We start from the raw sequence: 22,012 nt of genomic DNA, 5'->3' as shown, positions 1-22,012 counted from the left end.
TTAGTCATACTTGTATGTTTGTGAATATAATCCACAAAATACAATCATTACACTAAACCTTCGTTTCAAACAACTTATAAGCAACCAAATCACGCAATAAACATCAAGAATTGCTGGGAATCTGTTATCAACATTTGTTCAAATTTAAAAAGGTGCTTAACTCCAATTTTGTTGACATCTTTTATGCATTCAATTAAATTGTACGATACATCATTTATAAACATAAACATTCCCACCTTTCATCCTTCATTAAACACCTCGTAGTAGAAATCTGTCAGTATGCATACACTCTCCTACGAAACATAGTGGAAAAAAATATATTCGTCGATGTAAACAAGCGGTGAAAAAGGAGACACTTTTCGACGAGTGATTTGTATGAAGTTCCACTGCCGTGATAAAAGTGTAAAATCAAAATCGAATTGTCCGGCAGGATGAAGTGCGCTTTAATGGTCGCAGAGAAACCATCCCTTGCTGCATCGCTAGCAGCTATACTTAGCAATGGGAAATGTTCTTCTAGGAAAGGTTGTTCCAATGTACTTTCAAATAAAACATTTATTTCACATTCGGATTTTTAGGATTGAACAATGCATGTTCTGTGCATGAATGGATAGGAAATTTTCATGGCGATCAAACTAAGTTTAAAATGACCTCAGTTTGTGGTCATATCATGGGATTAGAATTTGTCGGTAAATTCAACTCGTGGGATAAAGTTGATCCGGCTGAATTGTTCTCTTGCCCCACCGAGAAGAAGGAATCGACACCAAACCTTCGAATGCCACACTTCCTCAGTCAGGAAGCTAAGGGATGCGATTACTTGATATTATGGCTCGATTGTGATAAGGAGGGAGAAAACATTTGCTTTGAAGTGATGGCTGCTGTTTCTGGTATTATTCGTAACGTCTTCTCAAATCGTGTTACGTATCGGGCTAAATTCTCGGCAATCACGGAAAAAGATATTAAATACGCAATGGAGAACTTAACGCATCCGAACGCAAACGAAGCGAAATCTGTTGACGCGCGACAGGAATTAGATCTCCGAATAGGATGCGCCTTTACCCGGTTCCAGACCAAATTTTTCCAGGGAAAGTATGCAGATCTGGATGCTTCGTTGATTTCCTATGGACCGTGTCAAACCCCGACACTGGGATTCTGTGTCCAACGGCACGACGAAATTCAAACGTTCAAGCCCGAAAGCTTCTGGTACCTGCATGTTGCAGTGGGCGAAAAAGCTGAGAATCAACTGGATTGGGCGAGGGTTAGAATTTTCGAAAAGGAAGTAGCGTGTATGTTTTTGAATAAAATTAAAGACTGCAAAGAAGCTTTGTAAGTACATTCACTTAATCTAGACACATATATAACAGTTTTTCTTCGCATGTTTGCAGAGTTGAGAATGTTTCTTCTAAAGAAACATTTCGTTCGAGACCTCAAGCACTGAACACTGTTGAGCTTATGAGAGCAGCAAGTGCCGGATTGGGCATTGGACCGCATACAACTATGCAAATCGCCGAAAAGTAGATAGTCACAAGAAATACGTGGAATAGTTGCTAATAGTTTACAAAACCGTTCAATTGCAGACTTTATACGCGCGGTTACATAAGCTATCCAAGAACGGAAACGACACAATATCCAGCAAATTTTGATCTGCGGTAGGTATATCCATTGGAAAATACATTTCACAATCTTCAATAAGATAGTCTATCAACACCACCTTTGTGAGCTCATACGAAATGATGAAGATATATCTTAAAAAAGTGGTGGCGTCTCGTAAGTAAATTGACTAGTTGTGCACCTACATGGCGACCCAAAACTTTTACTCAAAATTGCAAAATGGAGGTTAATTAATGCTCGAATATTGTTTTCTTTATGCAAGAATTTTAATGGGTTGGCTGAACTATCTCGTGTTTCATCGTATTTCAAGCATTTCTGAGTATAATTCTAATTTTGAGCTTTTTTCATAGTCGTGCGTAGTTGATATATGTTGTATATCAATTAAATATAACATTGTTTAGATGCGCAATGAAGTATGATAGGTCATTTCTTAAATATAATATTACAGTTTTGTTTTCGGGGTAAAATGATTCGTTTAATTAAATTTCTTCTAGCGATACAGTAGTGAAATTCTTCGTTCTGTGCGATGGGCAAATCGGTCGATTATGTTTTCCAAAAAACTACTCTGACGTTAGACCTCAAGAAGCAATTTATTTTCAATAGCCATAACGATAAGCTGTTCGAGTCGCTTCTCTCCCACCGTTGATCTTAAATAGGGTTTCAGTCTACAGAGAACAGAAAAACTTCGTTCGACCGATCAGGCAGCAAGACTTTCAAAATTATCTTTCTCAAGGCCGAGTGTTTAGTTTAGTTTTCCAAAATGGCCTTTTTCAAGGCTAGATTCGAATGAATTTATGAATTTCTATAATTCAAAGTATCATTATCATCACCATTCAAGTCGTTTCGTTCCAGTCATCAGATAGCTGTCTGTTTCAATGCTGTTGTCACACGCATAGTGGTTTTGCTTTTCGCTATAGAATGTATTTTCAAAATATACAAGAAGCAAGCGTAGTGTAGTGGAGAACCAAAGCAGAAGTGAAATATTACCTTTCCTGTACTCGCGCGCAAAATAGTAACTCGTATAGCCACAGAATGTGAGTGTCTCTGTAATATAGCTGTTGTATATTTTTAGGCGTTATTGGTATTTATTTGAAGAAAAAGATATAATTGAATTGAAATTCCAGAAAATATTTTTTCTTTAACTTCAATCAGTTTTAATAGTCATTTAATTCAGCCACCTCATTGAATCTCGGTCTCGGGTTAAATATCATGTACATCGTCGGTTTTCATACCGTGGAGGTTGTACAAATTCTTGATTTTATGCGTTATCAAATGGATAATGGTAGTGAGGGACAAATACAGGGTAATTCAGATTAAACCCTCACGCAAAAAAAAATCGAATAGCTCCATTTTTTTTTCGATCCTTCGATGGTAACACAGCGTTCCCCACTTCGGGACGATAATATTGGGCTACTCATTTCGTCTGATCGAATGGTTTTTAGTGTCATGATGTACAATTTACAAGAACGTGTATTTTTAGTGAAATCGTATTACTCGAGCAACCGAAGCCTTAATGAAACTTTGTCCTCTTATAGTAAGAATTTCAACATTTCTCGTCGTCGATTACATTCTCTATGGGTTCGTGAAGGACCGTTGCTATGTTAATAAGCCACAAAATTTGGAGGAACTCGAAGAAGAAATAACTCGCATTTTCAACAGCATCGAAGTCGTAATGTCAGTTGTGCATGAAGAATTTTGTTCACCGTTTAAACCGCGTTATCGAAAAAAGGTGTGGTCACATCGAGAATGTCCGAAAATAAAATAAAAATCGGTTCACTTTTGTGGAAGTTATTAAAATTTGTTGCGTGAGCGTTTAATCTAAAATACTCTTTAAAGTAGTGCGGGGCAAAGGTGCGCACCTAACTGTTGTCGTCCAATAACTCTTGAAATAAAAGCAGATAGAATTCAGTTTGCTTACCAAGTTGTAACTACTATATATATTACCTTCGAAAAGTATTACAAGAATTTCTCGAGTTTTGTTTGAAGTTAGACAAAACCCTGTTTTAACATATTAAGGACCGCACGTTTTGGGGAAAACTTTCACGCTTCATTTGTCCGGATTCAACGAATGAGATCGTTTCCTTCGGTGTGGATGAGGCCTTGTGGGATTCTTGGCAGACCAAGGATTTAACCATCAAGTGTAGAATAAACACGAGTTATTTCGTGTTCCATCCGTAACAGACGGAACGCGAAACACGAGAAATCTCGTGAGCGGTCCGTAAAGTGTTAACACAAAATGGCAAATGCGTCCTTTTGCCCCATAGTGAGGGCAAAAGTGCGCACTTTTTTTTTATTTAAATCGTTTATTTTTACAGGCTCAGTTACATAGGTTTAAAGGAGCCGAACTCCTTACTGTATTGTTACTAGTATATATACATTTTCCTTAATTCTAATGTTAATAATATAGGAAACCGATTACTCGCGGTCAACTCGAGTTTAGAAGGGTGACATATTTTCTTCAGGAAAAGCCCTTACACCGGATGAGGAACCGAAAAGATAATAAATTGAAGCGATCTTTTAGTGGGAGTAGGCCTGCCAAAACCTCGAGACTCATGGTATGCGTTGAGGGCATACATCCCAACGCGATACGGAGACAAAGATACTGAATTCGCTCGAGTTTAATGAGGTGTGTTTTGGCAGCTGATTGAAAACAGAAACTGCCATACTCCATCACTGAGAGAATAGTTGTTCGATACAACATTATAAGATCTTCGGGATGGGCTCCCCACCAGGTGCCGGTAATTGTACGGAGAAAGTTTATTCTTTGTTGACATTTTTTACTCAGATACCTAATATGGGCCCCCCAAGTACATTTAGAGTCGAACCAGACCCCAAGATACTTGAATGACATAGCATGAGTGATCGGTTTACCCAAAAGTTGAAGCTTTGGTTTTGCTGGTTTATGCTTCCCAGAAAAAACCACCATCTCTGTTTTCTCCGTGGAGAATTCGATCCCTAGCCCAATGGCCCAGGTTGAAAAATTGTTCAAAGTATCTTGTAAGGATTCTTGCAGGTCGGATTCGTTTGATCCTACAACAGACACCACTCCATCATCTGCAAGTTGTCTTAGGCTGCAATTTTGTGTAAGGCAATTGTCAATGTCGCTTACGTAGAAGTTGTACAAAAGGGGGCTTAAACATGAGCCCTGGGGGAGTCCCATGTAAGAGACCCGACTTACTGCCGAATCTCCGTGAGAAAAGTTCAAATGTTTCTCACAAAGCAAGTTATATAACATATTATTCAATAGAGGCGGCAGACCCCGAGATTGTAATTTGTCTGACAATTGAAACAGAATCAAAGGCCCCCTTTATGTCCAAGAATACTGAAGCCATTTGTTTTTTTTCGGCGTAAGCCATTTGAATTTCTGAAGAAAGCAACGCAAGACAATCATTCGTCCCCTTGCCCCTGCGGAACCCATATTGTGTATCTGAGAGTAGGCCATTCGTTTCAACCCATCGATCAAGGCGAAACCAGATCATTTTCTCCAACAATTTCCGTATACAAGACAGCATTGCTATTGGGCGGTACGAATTGAAGTCGGACACGGGTTTTCAGGGTTTTTGAATAGCTGTAACTCGTACTTGTCTCCAATCATCTGGAACAATATTATGCTCCAGAAACCGATTGAATAAGTTCAACAAGCGATGTTTCGCCACATCAGGGAGATTTTTCAGCAAGTTGAACTTAATTCTATCCGATCCCGGAGCAGAATTGTTACATGAAAGGAGAGCAAGAGAGAATTCTACCATCGAAAACTCGGAATCAAGATCGCACCTATCTTGTGAAATATCTCGAATAATTCTTTGCACTGGAGCGGAATCGGGACAAACCTTTCGTGCAAAATTAAAAATCCATCGATGTGAATATTCCTCGCTTTCATTGGATGAAGAGCGATTTCTCATGTTTCGAGCCACTTTCCATATTTTTTTCATTGACGTTTCTCGTGATAAACCTCCCACGAAATTTCGCCAATAAGCACGTTTTTTCCCTTTGATCAAGTTTTTAAATTGATTTTCAAGGTCCAAATACGTTTGAAAATTCTCAATGGTTCCACGTTTCCGAAAAGCTTTAAATGCATTCGATTTATCTCCATAAAGCTTGGAACACTGGCCATCCCACCATGGATTGGGAGGCCTTCGACGAATAGTGGAACCTGGGATGGGTTTCGTTTGAGCGCGAACCGCGCTGTCATAGATCAAACGAGAAATGAAGTTATACTCCTCCAATGGAGGCAAACCATCTCTGGAATTGATGGCTAGAGCAACCGCGTCCGCATATTTTTTCCAGTCAATGTGTCTTGTGAGGTCGTATGTCATGTTTATTGATTCAGAAGAATTCAACCCATTGGTGATAGAAATTTTGATTGGCAAGTGGTCACTACCGTTGGGATCCTGGATTACATTCCACTTGCAATCTAACGATAGTGAATTCGAGCAAAGCGAGAGGTCAAGAGCACTTGAGTTAGCAGGAGGTTTAGGTACACGTGTTGTTTCCCCAGTGTTCAAAACGGTCATATTGAAGCTGTTACAAAGGTCATATATCAACGATGAACGATTATCGTCGTACTGTTCCCCCCAGGCAGTTCCGTGAGAGTTGAAGTCTCCCAAGATTAATCGTGGCTCAGGAAGGAGTGAGCACATGTCAACAAGTTGCTTGCGGCTAACCGCAGCTCTCGGAGGCCAATACAAGCTGACTATACAGAGGTCTTTGCCTCTGATGTTTGCATGACAAGCAACAGCTTCGATCCCTCCAATAGGTGGAAGGTCAATTCAAAAAAATGAGTGACACTTTTTGATCCCCAATAGTACCCCTCCGTATCTGTCATCGCGGTCCAAGCGTATTATATTAAAATCGTGGAAAGAGAGATCATTTTGAGAAGAGAGCCAGGTTTCGGATAGAGCAAAAACATCACAATTGAGTTTATGAATTAGAAATTTGAATTGATACATTTAGGGATAAGACTACGACAATTCCACTGTAAAACAGTGATATCTCCGACCTCTCTATTTAAATTAGACATCAAGAGAGATAATCATTGCAAGGAGGGGCCATGTTTGCATCAATTGCTGCAAAATTGTCTTTAGTACTGGAAGCATTGCGGTGACAATGGTTCTGATGGAGTCGGAAACATTAAAACATGTGAAGATTTGATCCACAACTTTATAAATCCCGATTGGGAAGTTGATCTTGACGGAAAAACAGGGACAGTTGGGGTTTTTGATGTCCCCTCGAGTGCTGGGTCGTTCGAAGGTGAACTATTACCACGGAGGCCAGGAGGGACCTGATTTTGCTTATCCGCTGCACTCGATTTTTTGGGCAAGCTAACAGGGGGTATCACCGGAGGGACTTGTCTTTGAACTTTGGGAGTGGTCACATTTTTGCGCCGGGGATTCCCTTGAGAAATAAACGGCGTGCCCCCGTTAGCTGTATCCGCTTCCATTTCGTCAACTTGCAACGTAGCGAAGACATTGTGTGTATTGATTGGTTGTTGTTCTTGAGCCAGTGGAGAAGCGCCCTTCAAAATTTCTGCGAAAGTGCGTTTAGAGCGTTCCCTCAAAGAGCGCTTCTGTTTCTCCCAGCGAGCCTTGTATGTTTCACAAGCTGAGAGCACGTGTGGGGATCCCCCGCAGTATGGACACTTATGCTCAGTCGCACTGCAGGATTTCCCCTCATGTTGTTCTCCGCAAGTGGCACATCGTTCTTTATTGGTACAATAAGCAGCCGTGTGACCAACTGACTTGCACTTTAGACAAGTCATTGGCTTTGGAATAAAAAGTCGCACGGCTAACCTCAATTTATCTACCATCACGTAGTCAGGGAGAGCTGAACCAGCGAAGGTGACTCGAAACGAGTTGGACGGCGTAAATTTCTTTTCTTCTCCTTCATGGGAGACTGTTCCGAGCTGGCGGCAACCCAAGATCTTAACAGTCGTCGAGGGCAATTTTTTTAAAACGGCCGGTACCTTCACTCGTAATGTATTCGCACGTCAAGCCCGTTTCGGTTATCACACCCTCAATTTCGACTATGTGAGAGGGAATGTAGACCCGATACTCAATTGTAAAATGCTGATCGACAACAATCTTGTTTGCGTCTTTTCGATCATTCACGACAACTCGCAATTTGTTTGGTCTAACCTTCGAAATTTCCGAAACGGAGGTAAACCTTGCCAGATCTTTCGCGATCTGCATGACTCTCAACGCCTTTCCATTTGGCTTAGGCCTGAAGAAAACAACCCAAGGACCAGTTCCGGGCGCATCTTCTGGATAGACCTTTACACGGGGAGTGGGAATAACAGGGGGGGAAGGCGAGGACGGGGATTGAGAGTGGGAAGGCGAAGGTTGAGAAGGAGCGGGAAGAACAGAGGGAGAAGACGAGGTTGAAGGTAGAGTGGGATCGTTAACGGCAGATGGGAGATTTGCTAGTTTTTTGGAGGGAGGCTTGGTAGGGTTAGCTGACTCGTCCCCAGAAGAAGTATCTTCCGTATTTGGAACACGTTTGAGTGACTTTTTTTATCCGTTAGGAGGGAACTAGAGTCAGAGACCTCCATATCCGAAGGTCCCCCACTCTCTGCCATTTTAAATTTTCACTTATACTCTAAGTATTTTTTTAAACAATATTTCACAATAAAATAATTCACAAAAACAAAAAAAAACTTATTACAGTCGTCGGTGAAAGCTTACCCGCACTGTCACTGTTGGCACGATGACTCGGCGAAATCTCCAATGTCGGCGAAGCAGCGACAAAACAAAAACCAATACTTGGCTTTCCGAGGATGAAAGCCTCTATCCACTTGCAGGCAGGGCACTTCACTCACTATCCAGATAGCGAAATGAACTCTTCAGCGGCAAAAAAAATAACAATCACGCGGTAACCGATAACGGAACTTGGACGCGACTTTCCTTCGTCTGGTTATTTATTTATTTATTTATTTATTTATGAAGGGGAGGGGGGTTGCCATACAAATGAAGCATACATTTCTGCATAACTCAAGAACTAATCAAACAAACTAAACCAAATTTGGCATGTGAAGGTTTTATGGGGCAAAAAACATTTCTAAGGTGGTTCAATGTGGTAAAACGTACTCCTATATCTTCTTCTATCAATATAAATAAAAATGGATCACCGAATGTGTTGATCAGAGCAAAACCCGAGAACGGAATTGTAGGGCTGTCTTTATTATATCATATTTTATGTATCAAACATTTATTGCATGTAACGGAGAAACATGTTATTTGCAAGTGGTTGAAAAATCCTGAACGAGAATTGTGTCTGAAAATAATCTGATATTGTAATGACGAGTTTTGGTAGAAGTACTAGGATTTTTTATAGTAAAAGGTAATTTTAAAGGGTAGATTAGAAAATCAATCAATGAACAGTTCTGCGATTGGACCTATGAACGTGCGCTTAGTAAAAAACGTGAATGTTATAACGAAAAATAAATTTTGGGCGGGACAAAGTTTGCCGAGTCAGCTAGTATTGATATAAATCATTTCGAACACTCAAGTTCCTGATGCAGACTAAGACGCATCAATCCTGATACTGACTATTTAACACGTTCGTCGCCCAACGCGACGTTTTTGAGTTTCTTGCGGGGCCCAACTTGCGAATAAATTAATCAATGAAGATCAAACTTAGTTTGTAGATAACTTTTAAATGATCTAGCAATGTTTGTTTTCAATTGAAGACGAATTGATGACAATAACACATGCCAAAGTCATATTATAGGGATTTTGCAGAAAACTGCAGTACAAACCATCCGTACTATAAATTAATAAAAAGTATAGTATAAACAGTATAATATTATGGTTATGATTTTATTATTTTTCTTCATATCCTATAGTTACATTTAGGTGCTTATTCTATCAAATTCCTTCTCAAAATCCTATTCAATTTGAACGAGGAAAGTGTCACCCATATCTGGGTGACGGAGCGTCGAAAGTGTTAAATCCATTGCTTCGTTCTTGAGTTAAATCGTGAGGAACGGACACCAAATCATTTTTATTAATATAGATCAAGTTTATAATCAAGTGAATGTAGATTTATTTGAAACTAATTGTTAAAAAACAATATTTATTTGAAGTTCATTGTGAAAACATAAATATAAACGAAACATAATAACGGTTATGGATGGTGAAAATGAAAACATTTTTCATTCGAAATTCATTTTGAATTATTTTTAAGCAATTGTTTATTTTTCTTCCTCATCTTGGATTTCGGTTCTGAGGATTCCGACGCTTTGCCTTGGAGCGCTGTTGCTTCGTTGCGCTGTTGTGGGGTTCGAAGAGACAGACGATGGTTCCTCATAAAGCTAGAATCCCAATCTCTTCCTGCCAGTTTTGCAACTTGGTTCAATTCGTGCTGGAGGTTGTTGGCTTCCGCAAAATCAAACCAGATCCTCAGACTGCTCACTCGTAAATACTTGTCTGAACCGCCCTAGGTGCTCGCTGGCACATACCAGCAGAAGAAGAAATGTCAAGAAAAGAAGATTCAAATCATACATAACTTACTGATATGAGCCTCTTCCTCAAAGCTAATTCAAAAATATCGAGGTCTGCCGCAATCCGACGCATCGAGACTCCCTCCCTCTGTCGGGCCACTTGAACATTTCTGGAGTGCATTTCTTCAGTTTTTTTCTTGTGGGTCCCGTTGAAAATTTGGTTGAAAACATTTTATAATTTTTTTCAGAGCAAAACGCTGATGCGAATTTTGGCCCCACAGCCACTGCGCACCTTTGCTCCACAAGCAATTTTTGAACTAATCGAATTTAAAAAAAAAAGCTTTTGTACTTCTTCACAAAAACGAATACGCATCTACCATAGAATGAAGGTTTCCTTGACAGTGTAGTTTCGAACGTTCCAGTTATTTTAGGTTAGTTAATCGTCATCTCCAAAACTGAAAAAATTAGATCAAAACATCGCAAAACTCTTTTACCTACTAACTTTTTGCCACCTTCATGAAATGTATCTTGTTTATATGTGTGAGCTGCTGGTGTAATAATGTATCAAACGACTACACTGTTGTCGAAATTTGATGCTCGTTTGCTTCAAAATGGCCAATGCGCACTTTTGCCCCGCACTACTCTATATAATCGCCTGGAACCGCTTTGTGTGTAGTACGAGAACAATGTGGCGATGCATACTGAGTATGTTACGTATATTGTTCTCGCGAGAACAAGAATGGATCATGAGATGTTCAACCATCTTCAGCTGCGTCTAAAAAACAACGCAAATCCATCCGTCCTTTTCAGGGCCACTATAACTTTTGATTAATATTTATTTTTGGCTGAAGGGAGCTTTTATAAATTCAGGAGTGTGTGATTTATTGGTATAATGATGTTTTTTTTTCCAAAATATATATTTTTATCAAGGCTCATATGGCGTTAGTCTGACGGGGCCGGAGTTCAATATTTTGACAGTTTTTCTTATTATCTATGTTAGTAATATGTAACCGATTACTCGCGGTCGGCTCGAGGTTAGTATTACAAGTGTTCTCGTAATTGGGATGTTGCTGTCTCCAATGCTCTGTGCGTGTGCCCGACACGGGATACTTCCTATTGGCCCGTGTATCTGTAAAGAGTGTGTGTATGTATTGCCGCGACTAAGTAAAAGTTCATAGATCGGATAGGAGGGATATGAAACAGGGACACAACGAAGGAAACATCATTAAACGTTGACATCGGCGTTTCTGAGGAACAGGTATAGATGAAGCAGAAGATCAGGATCACGGCTACCTAAGATATCCCGGACGGGGATATCCGATTGTCTGCCTTGTGCTCTCAGTGCTCTAGAGAGCTGAGAGCGAGCAGCATGGAATCGGATACACGACCAGACAACATGCTCGATGTCGTGGTAGCCATCGCCACAATCACAAAGATTGTTTGCTGCGAGCCCAATGCGATAGAGATGCGCGTTTAGGTTGTAGTGATTGGACATGAGCCGAGATATCACGCGAATGAAATCACGACATACATTCAATCCCTTAAACCAAGCACTCGTCGAAACCTTAGGGATAATCGTGTGTAACCAACGACCGAACTCATCTTCACTCCACATGCGCTGCCAACTAACGAGTGTGTCCTGACGAGGAATGTGAAAAAATTCATTATAGGCAATTTGCCTTTCAAAAAGTGTGCCTTCTGAAGCGCCCACCTTAGCTAGCGAGTCCGCTTTCTCATTCCCCGGAATCGAGCAATGAGAAGGAACCCATGCTAAGGTAATCTTGAATAATTTTTCGACCAAAACACTCAATAGATGTCTTATTCCTCTATTGAGCTGAGACTGTCTGAAAAAATAAAATAATGGTCGATGGGCAGTGTTTCAATGATCCCTAGAGCATAGTATATCGCACCCATTTCTGCGACATACACGGAACAAGGATCTTTGAGTTTGAAAGAGGCACTGGAATTTTCATTGAAGATGCCGAAGCCAGTGGACCCGTTTATGTATGAACCGTCAGTAAAGAACATTTTATCAGATCCAACTTTCCCATATTTTTCCGAAAATATCGACGGAATAACATTGGAGCGTAGGTGATCTGGTATTCCATGGATTTTTTGTCGCATGGACAGATCAAAAATGACAGAGGAATTGCAAAAGTATGGGAAGCAAACTTGGTTGGAGATGCCTGGTGAAGGGTGCACGTCGTGGGTAAGGTACTCATGGTATAAAGACATAAAACTTGACTGAGGAGTCAGTTGTAGTAGATTTTCGAAGTTATCAATCACCAATGGATTCATGATCTTGCAACGGATGAGAAATCTGTGAACCGAAGAGTAAGCGGGGGTACTCCTGCCAAAACTTCGAGACTCATCGTATGTGTCGAATGCAAACACCCCATGGCTATACGCAAGCAACGATATTGTATCCTCTCCAGCTTGAGAATATGAATCCTGGCAGCTGATCGGAAGCAAAAACTGCCATATTCTAACACTGACAATATCGTTGTTTTGTACAACTGAATGAGGTCTCCTGGATGGGCACCCCACCATGTTCCGGTTATTGTTTGGAGAAAATTGATTCTTTGCTGGCATTTCTGTTCCAAATACGCAATGTGTCTCCCCCAGGTACATTTAGAATCAAAATATACACCCAGGTATTTGAAAAACATAGAGTGTTGGATCGTTTTGCCGGATAGGTAAAGCTGGAATTGGGCGGGTTCGTGCTTCCTACAAAAAACGACCATTTCAGTTTTCTCCGTAGAGAATTCGATACCCAGCTTGAGGGCCCACGTGAACAGATTTTTCATGGTATCTTGCAACGACTTTTGCAGAGCGACGGGATTAGTCCACGATTATGAAGCTTTTCTGAGAGAATTTCCATGGAAACTGAATCAAATGCCCCTTTGATATCGAGGAAAACGGAAGCCATTTGTTCTTTGCGAGCAAATGCGATTTGGATTTCAGAAGATAGCAGTGCGAGACAATCATTCGTCCCTTTACCTCGGCGGAAGCCAAACTGCGTATTTGACAGCAAATTGTTCGTTTCGACCCACTCGTCCAAACGAAATAGAATCATTTTCTCTAACAATTTGCGAATACAGGATAACATTGCAATCGGCCTATACGAGTTGTGATCGCAAGCCGGCTTGTTGGGTTTTCGTATGGCTATCACTCTCACTTGTCTCCAGTCATGCGGGACAATATTCAGCTCCAGAAACTTGTTGAACAAGTTCAGCAAACGCTGTTTTGCCAAGTCGGGAAGATTCTTCAACAAGTTGAATTTAATCTTGTCCGACCCCGGAGCTGAATTGTTTCATGAGAGGAGGGCAATTGAGAATTCTACCATCGAAAAATTCTCATAATCGCATTGGAGCGGAATATCGCGTACGACGCTTTGTGCAGGAACAGAATCAGGACAAACCTTCCTTGCAAATTTGAAAATCCAACGGTCAGAGTATTCCTCACTTTCATTGGTATGGTTCCAGCCACGCATTCTCCTAGCCGTATTCCAAAGAGTACTCATAGCGGTCTCCCTTGACAAACCATTGTCGAATTTCCGCCAATATCCACGCTTTTTTGCTTTAATCAGACCTTTTAGTTTGGCTTCTCGAGCTTGGTACTTTCGAAACCATTCCACTAATCCAGTTTTCCTGAATTTTATGAAAGCGGATGATTTTTCAAGGTAGACTTTTGAACACTCCCTGTCCCACCAAAGTGATGGAGGACGACGTCGGAAAGTGGTAGCCGGTACACGTTTCTTTTGAGCTTGAAGTGCGCTATCGTAAATCAAACTTGATATAAAATTATACTCTTCAAGGGGAGGAAGTTCATGCATCGAAATGATTGCTTCAGATATCAATTCTGCAAATTTTCTCCAGTCAATATAATGATGTTGTTTTGAATTATAGAGACTTTAAGTTCATTCGCCTCTAGTCTTGGAAAAGACCAATTTGAAAAATAAAACGAACATCTCGACCTTGAGGAATACCATTTGGGAAACTGTGTTGCCGTCCGGTCGCCAGCTGGATGACTGATAAATCGTGAAAGACTTATGTGCAATTTTTTTTCAATCCATCAATCAATTTTCGTGATTTCAATTATTGTTTCCAGGTTAAAATTGACGTAATGTGTTTTTCAGCGTTGACAGTTGTTTTCTTCGGTGGAAAACTGAATGTGAAAATTTGTTCCTATTGATTTCACCTCCGCCGCTACCTCATAAAAGGTTCGGTTCGAATTTTCTGTTGCCGTTCTGCGTCTTCTGAGATGTTTCTCTCTGTGTTGGAGATGTAAGAGATACTAGAAAACTACCTATATAGAAGATCAGTGTTTCAGTTTCAGCTGTCTAGCGAACAATCAACAGTAGATGTTAATGCTTAGAATTAATATGACAATCCACTCTAATTGCTTCGCGAAACGTTCGCGCATTGCTACTAAATATTTGTATCTAATAGTATCTTAAAATTCTAGGAACGTTTTGAACGAGTGAAGCAAGCATAAGCAATTAAAATAACTGTGCAAAAAGGCAGCTTAAAACCACCAAAAGATAAATGAAAATAAATGCTAATAGTATTCTCAAAACATGCTATTCTAAACATTTCTCAACTATTTCTGAAGGACATTATCAATTTTGCGAGTTGGTCCCCTCTGGCTGACTCTGACCGACCATCTCTCAATGACATAAATTTTTCGACGGGAATACTTGTATACAAGGCTTGGAAACATTGAGCTTGTTAAGTAATATTGAAAATAGATTTTTATCAGTGTAACGCGTTTATTTTGCTTGTCGATGCTGCTGTCATTCATTCGACGTCCAACAAATTTAAAACTGTATTCATTCATATTCATTCTGTGCTATCTGAGCTTTCGTTAAAGTTCAAGTCATGAGAATTAATTCACATTTATTCATTGCCATTGAATTGTCAGGAATGTTGTGACTATTCATTTTCAATATCTCAATGGGTGTGTGATTTTCTCATTGAGACAGTGCCTTGCTTTTTTAGTTATTTTTGAAGTTACTCCGAATCGGCAATGCAAATCGGTGGTGCAAGCGGAAATGGAAACAAAATGTTTGCTAAGGGTTAAGGGTTGCATTAGCTTGGACGGCGGGGAAGCATTCTGAAAAATCGATCCGAGTAGCTAATTCAAACTTCGTCAGTCAAAGCTGGATGTTGGCAATTTCATGCGTCATCCCTATAGCACAGTTTGACCCGTCTACGAAAAAGGTTGAATTGATCCCAATGCGGTCGTGTCTCGGACAACACCTTTCTATTCAATTTTTTTATGTTACGCGATCTTGCAGCTCTGGTCTTTTCTAACCTTATTTGCTGTTTAATTTTCATCATAGAACAAAATATACCTATACCATTTTGACCCATATTCCGAATACTTCATTTTAAAAACTAAAATTATTGAACATCAATGTTATAAGTAAATGAATTATGAAAACACCGATATTCTTTTTTGTTCTCATAATTGCTCTCTCCAATGATCTGTACGTGTGCCCGACACGGGATACTTTCTATTGGGATGCAGCTGACCATTAATCAGCAACGCCCCCCTAGTCTGTACCCCATATCTAGCGTGGTGCGTCTTTCTCGACTCAAGAAATCCAGGATAGAATGGTCACTAGCCGGCAGAATCATCAGCTCGTGTAGAGTTGCCATGAGCGGTACAATCCTCAGCTCTTGGTGAATGATCAGTGGGCTGCACAACCTTCAGCCCGTGTATCTGTAAAAAGTATGTGTATGTATTGCCGCGACTAAGTAAGAGTTTATTGGTCGGATAGGAGAGATATGATACAGGAATATAACAGAGGAAACATCATTAAACGTTGACATCGGCGTTTCTGAGGAACAGGTATAGAGGTATAGTTTCTGAGGAACAGGTATAGATGGAGCAGAAGATCAGGATCATGGCTACCTAAGATATCCTGGACGGGGATATCCGATTGTCTGCCTTGTGTCCTCAATGCTCTAGAGAGCTAAGAGCAGGCAGCATGGAACCGGATACACGACCAGACAACATGCTCGATGTCGTGGTAGCCATCGTCACAATCACAAAGATTGTTTGCTGCGAGCCCAATGCGATAAAGATGCGCGTTTAGGTTGTAGTGATTGGACATAAGCCGAGATATCAACATTGATGTTCAGTAAATTATAAGCATTACTGACAAGTGGAATTGGAATTGCATATTCATTATGTAAAATGAAAGCATTTTTACTGAGACGGAAAACTTGCTTGCTTGAAAATTTTAAAAACGCCTTGTCCTCAGCTTACATTGTCGTCTCCATCACACTCCGCAACGCTATCCTAATTTGTTGCCACCATTATGAATTTTCTGTACTTCCTTATCTTCCTCAAAGAATTTAAAAAAACATAATTTTACTCGCTGGGACATCTGGTTGTAAATCTAACGTAAATTCGTCGATTGCGAAACCAAAGCAAGAATCTCCTACACGTGCAAGCAAAGATATGCACGAAACAGACTCCAATGTATTGGCAATTTACGGGTCTATTTATACTTTATACAGTCTGTGCATAGAAAAATTGCACAGACTGATGTCGATGACGTAATCATCTGCGTCAAGCAAGCTTCCAGAGAATTGCTATATAAAAGCATCTGACGCATATCGCGGCAATTGCGGATCTGGAGCGTGCTTAGTTGTCTATGTTCGGGTTGCGAGAGAATCGAGAGAATCGACTTCCAAGGTAGTTCTCACGTGCAAGAACCATGCATTTTTGAACTTATTTTTGATTGTGCTTTCGTATTTCCTTTTTTGATTCAACCATTGTCAACATTTATACAGTTTTCACTACTGAAAGAGGTAAGAAAATAACATGTTATATATAAAATTGCGCAAAATCAAATTTCTTCCAAACTCATCGCAATCAAATAATATTTTATGATTATAACATTGTAGTTTATGGAAAGAACTACAAACCTTCCATAAACTCACATGGCAAAATTTAAAGCCATTATCACTTTCACCGCAGCGCTGCCCAGGTGTAGATTTGTACGTTAGATCGCCAATTCTCGTGCACAAATGAAAGTGCGCAAGCTGGGAGAGCGTAGAATAAGTGATAGAAATAGAAACCAATATTTTGCATCCTCGTTTCATGCCGTTCGTTTTACTTTACGATCAAGAACGCTTGTGTACACGGGGTAGTTCCTTATGATTTTCATACCATCGATACGTTTCTTTAATTGAATTATAGTTAGGGCTAATAAGCATAATAGGCGCTTAACTTTTTTTTTTTAAATATTAGGTTATGCAGTACACGAGGTGCGCATATGGACGAGACGCCACTGATGAAGATATATCTAAAAGAATCCATCTAAGTAATGAACCGTCTCATATTTCAGTGGTGTTGTGAAGCTTCTACAACATTCTTCCGACTTTGGTGAGGAGGCAAAACTATTAATTGGCGATATGAACTCTGCTCGTAAGGGAACTGATGTTGGAGATCACCCCCCTATAACACCAATGAAATTGGCCAGTCGCAACGAATTGGATGGTGACACTTGGCGAGTATACGATTACATTTGTCGACACTTCCTTGCAACTGTTTCTCGAGATCTAAAATATCGACTAACGACAACAAAATTCAGAATAGGAAACGAACTATTTACGAACACTTCGAGTGTTTTAATTGATCCTGGATATACGAAAGTAATGACATGGCAAGCATTCGGGAGGAACGAAACCATTACGCCATTCTGCGTCAACGAGAAGGTAAAAATCGCCGAAGTGCGGCTGGCTGAGAGCCAAACAGGTCCACCAGACTATTTGACCGAATCTGAACTGATTTCATTGATGGAAAAACATGGAATAGGAACAGACGCCTCAATTCCCGTTCACATAAATAACATTTGCCAGCGAAATTATGTTAGTGTCGGCGGAGGACGAACTCTCACACCTACTAATCTAGGGATAGTATTAGTACATGGATATCAAAAGGTATTTCAAATTTACTACATTGCCTCCCGCGATAAATCATTTCTAATATTGCAGATCGATCCTGAATTAGTTCTTCCGACAATGCGATCGGCTGTGGAAGAACAGTTGAATCTCATTGCTCATGGTTCGGCAGATTTCCATTCAGTGCTGAAGCATGCAGTTGAAATCTTCCGTCTTAAGTTTCTATATTTCGTTCAGAATATTAGCAGTATGGACATTCTTTTCGAAGCCACGTTTTCTTCACTGTGCTCTTCGGGGAAATCTTTGTCGCGATGTGGGAAATGTCGACGTTATATGAAATATATTCAATCAAAACCATCTCGCTTACATTGTTCACAATGCGATGAAACATACACTTTACCTACAAAAGGCATTGTACGTGTTTATCGTGAACTCAAGTGTCCATTGGACGATTTTGAGTTACTTGCTTGGATAAATGGTACAAAAGGAAAATCGTACCCGTTGTGTCCATACTGTTACAATCATCCCCCATTTAGGGATATGGTGAAAAATTCCGGATGTAACAGCTGTCCACATCCAACATGCGCTCACTCTTTATCCAGTCTGGGTGTATCCAGTTGCATTGAATGTGATCGAGGTGTTCTCGTGCTAGATTGTACTATGTCTCCTAAAAACTGGAAATTAGTCTGCAACTATTGCGATGTTATCATTAATTGTTTTGATGACGCAATCAAAGTCAACGTCGAAGGTGGGTGTAATCAATAATCTATCACAACATTGCCCTCTTTGTTATCATGTAACCATATTCCAGCGGAATCCTGTGACGAATGTGGAGCACAACAAGTAACCGCTATCTATAAAGCGGAGAAAACACCCTTCAAGAACGAGGTAACCGAGAAAAAAGGCTGCATTTTTTGCTTTTCGGACTTCATTCCACTGGTTAGTCGTACAGTTTTTGTTTTTGCATTGTTCAACATTTAAAAATAATTACTACAGGTTGAAAAGCATAAGGCCGTTGAAATGCGCCGTGGTCAAAATGGTCGCGGAAGAGGACGTAGCGTACGCGGCCGAGGAGGAAAAAGCAGCAGAGGACGTAACAAACCCCCGAAAGATAAAATGGCACAACTCGCTGCTTATTTCGTTTGAAAATAACGCTGTCATAATTACAACAATCTATTGCGAATGTGAAAATAAATATCAAGTACTGTGTGGTTCCACAATTTGTTTGAATTCGAAGATGCAGTAAATGCTGAACAAAAGGCCATTTTCGTCGCGGTTGCGTATATATTTTGAGTAGGAACTTAGCACTTATTTATTTATGTACACAGTCTCTATACAGTCTTCGCCAAAAAAAAGCCGGACAGACTAAAATTAATTATTGATCCTTGTGCTAAACACATTTCTGGTCATATGAAATTCAAACAAATGAAATACTTTATTAAAACGTTGGCAACATACATCCAATTGGTTATTTTGTCCGTATAGAGTACGATGCGTTGCTTGCCGAAAGAAAACAGATTGTCTGGTTGATATACCTGGAGCGTTGATTCGAAGCTTGCCCGAAAGTTCTCCACAGTCAAGATTATTGCTGAGAATGTCGAAAATCAGCAGTCTCTGGAGAAACTCACGACGTTTTTGCAGTGTCGGTAAGTGAATCAGTGTTCAGCGTTCATTGTATGAGGTCAAATGTGTGATGCTACGCCACACAGTGGTTACTGAGAAAATCTTGGGGGCCATAACTCAGATTTTTGAGCTAAAAATCCAATTTTTAGTAGACTGGGGTTTTCGGATACGCTGAGTTCATTTTTCAACCCTGTTTCACAAAAAAACCAAAAGGGGGGAGGGGTTTGCACAAAAAAAAAAATCATAAAAAAATGTCTCACGATACAAAATCTTTATAATCTTTTATGTTCGTTACGTAACAAAATTCCATTTTTATTCCTAAATAAATTCACGAGCCCTACCGTTTTGTCTCATATTCCGAGCGAACTCAAGCTTTGACGGCCATTAAACAGTGTCTCATTACTCAAAATGGTACGCTTCCGCTAAATTAATTTGATTTTTGGATACAATAAAGCCTTCTTTTTCATTTGGCTACAATAAAATTGATTTACAAATACATATTCATGGTGAAAAACTAAAAATATGTTGAATCACTTTTGTCTCAGATTCCGAACACCATTTTTGTCACTGACTCATATTCCGAACACTTTTGTCTCAAGTTCCGAACAGTAAAAATGCATTTTTTTTAAAATCATAACTTTTAAACTACTGGACCGATTCATATGATCGATGTATCAAATTAAAGTCAATTAGCTAGTCTTCTTTGGAAAAATACTATGCTTGCAAAAAAAATGGATTTTGCTTTTGTAATTATTGATTGTATTTGTTTCTCATAGTTTACATTGTTTACATTTTATCATTGGTTTTGACTGTCACTTTTTTTGCAAATGTCTAATATTATAAATGTAAATGATGTCAAAATGAAACCTATACCTCAAAGAATGTCTGTGTTTTCTTTATTCAATTATTTATAACATAAAAGTTTAGTAAATTTACATTTAAAAATGAATTGTTCGGAATATGAGACAAAACGGTATATGCTTAAGCAGTTAGCTTCGATTCTGGAACCGAATGCGGTGTGTTTCCTGAGCCAAGATTATAAAGCACATGTTTTAAAGGTTTTAACCGGGGCTCTGGCAACCCTATTCCATCCAATGCAAATTGAGCGTAGGCAGCATAAAACAGGGCTCGCGCTTAGGGGGCTCACGTATTGTTTAATGTTTGGAGTCATATATGTTAATATTTGATTACGTTGGATAGTTTTTTTTTTGGCAAGCGATGTTTGGATACCCATCCGGAAGCTTTCTTGACGATTTGCAATTCAAATCACAGCCGAAGAATCGCGCGGAGCACTTCATTTTGAATTTTAGGTTATGATTTCTATGCTCATGATTTTCTATGCTGGCTACTGAAAGGCGGCCATCTTAGCAATCCCTTGGTTTTAACAGCAGCCAGTAAGCAAGCACCGATAGATGCATCTCGAACAGGGTTACCATATCTACATAATAATCTGCATTTTTACCGATTTTTACCGAACCAAGAATCTACAGATACGAATTGTGTTTTATACAGAATTTACAGATTTTCTTCAATAACGTTGCGATAATGGCTTGAGGTTAATGATATTTTTTCTCATCTCATCTATTTTATCATATAGCGTTATAATAAATAAATAACATAGTTTATCTTTTTCTTACTAAAGCACAGACAATGTAAATTATAAAAGTACACTCATACTGTCGTGAGAATTCATTTCATTTGAAAGTTATTTTTTTAAATGAATTGAAAATGCACAGCTCAAAGCGAAAATAAGGGATTGAAACAGTTTAGGAATTATTAAAGCTCGGACTATTAAAAATGCTGAATTCACCCGCTCTCACTGGAATTCGTCTTTAAACATAACCTAGAGAGATTCAACTACGACTGAAATTTTGTTTTACTGTTTTTTAAACTACGTTTTACTATTGCTTGTTGAATTGAACAAAACAAAATAAAACACCTGAATCAACTCAGATTAATTCGGACACCAGAACACTTTCTTATCTTACTTTCTTGTGTAATATAAGCCAAGAATAATACATAACATCTGATGTTCCAGAATTTTTGGAGATTTAGAAAAGCATCTGAAGATAGCTACGTAGGTGTTGAATATGTAGAAATAGAAGCTATTGAGCTGGGCGAAAACAAAACAATAGCTTTTAGTGTAGGCAGATTGCGACAGGAAAAACAAGCGTAAAACGGATTCAACTATCGAGAAAAACTCTACATCGCAAGGTGCGAGGGATGACACAGTGGTTATTCTATTTCCACACTCCTGAATTACCTCCTGAATTATCACTATGACGACAATCCAAGTCGGTTGACAAACACCTGGTACAACGACGGTCCCAAAGGCTTGGTAAAACCATCGGCAATCATCTCACGGGAAGGGCAGTATGTTAGTACGATGATCTTGCGCTCACACAACTCCCGGATGAAATGGCTC

General features: G+C 39.6%; 1 protein-coding gene across 1 annotated transcript; it reads left to right on the top strand.

Moving 5' to 3' along the window:
- Positions 1 to 274: 274 nt before the first annotated feature.
- Positions 275 to 20,153, top strand: LOC129778238 (DNA topoisomerase 3-beta). The gene is made up of 8 exons (XM_055785015.1): positions 275 to 522; positions 576 to 1,323; positions 1,383 to 1,511; positions 1,575 to 1,646; positions 17,409 to 18,003; positions 18,058 to 18,712; positions 18,776 to 18,903; positions 18,961 to 20,153. The coding sequence occupies exons 1-8, from the start codon at positions 432 to 434 to the stop codon at positions 19,108 to 19,110; spliced, it is 2,568 nt and encodes an 855-aa protein (XP_055640990.1). The 5' UTR covers positions 275 to 431; the 3' UTR covers positions 19,111 to 20,153.
- The last annotated feature ends 1,859 nt before the right edge of the window (positions 20,154 to 22,012 follow it).

The sequence above is a fragment of the Toxorhynchites rutilus genome, chromosome 3 (genome assembly GCF_029784135.1).
Source record: "Toxorhynchites rutilus septentrionalis strain SRP chromosome 3, ASM2978413v1, whole genome shotgun sequence".
In the NCBI taxonomy this organism is placed as follows: Eukaryota; Metazoa; Arthropoda; class Insecta; order Diptera; family Culicidae; genus Toxorhynchites; species Toxorhynchites rutilus.
This window is presented reverse-complemented; position numbering and strand designations above follow the sequence as displayed.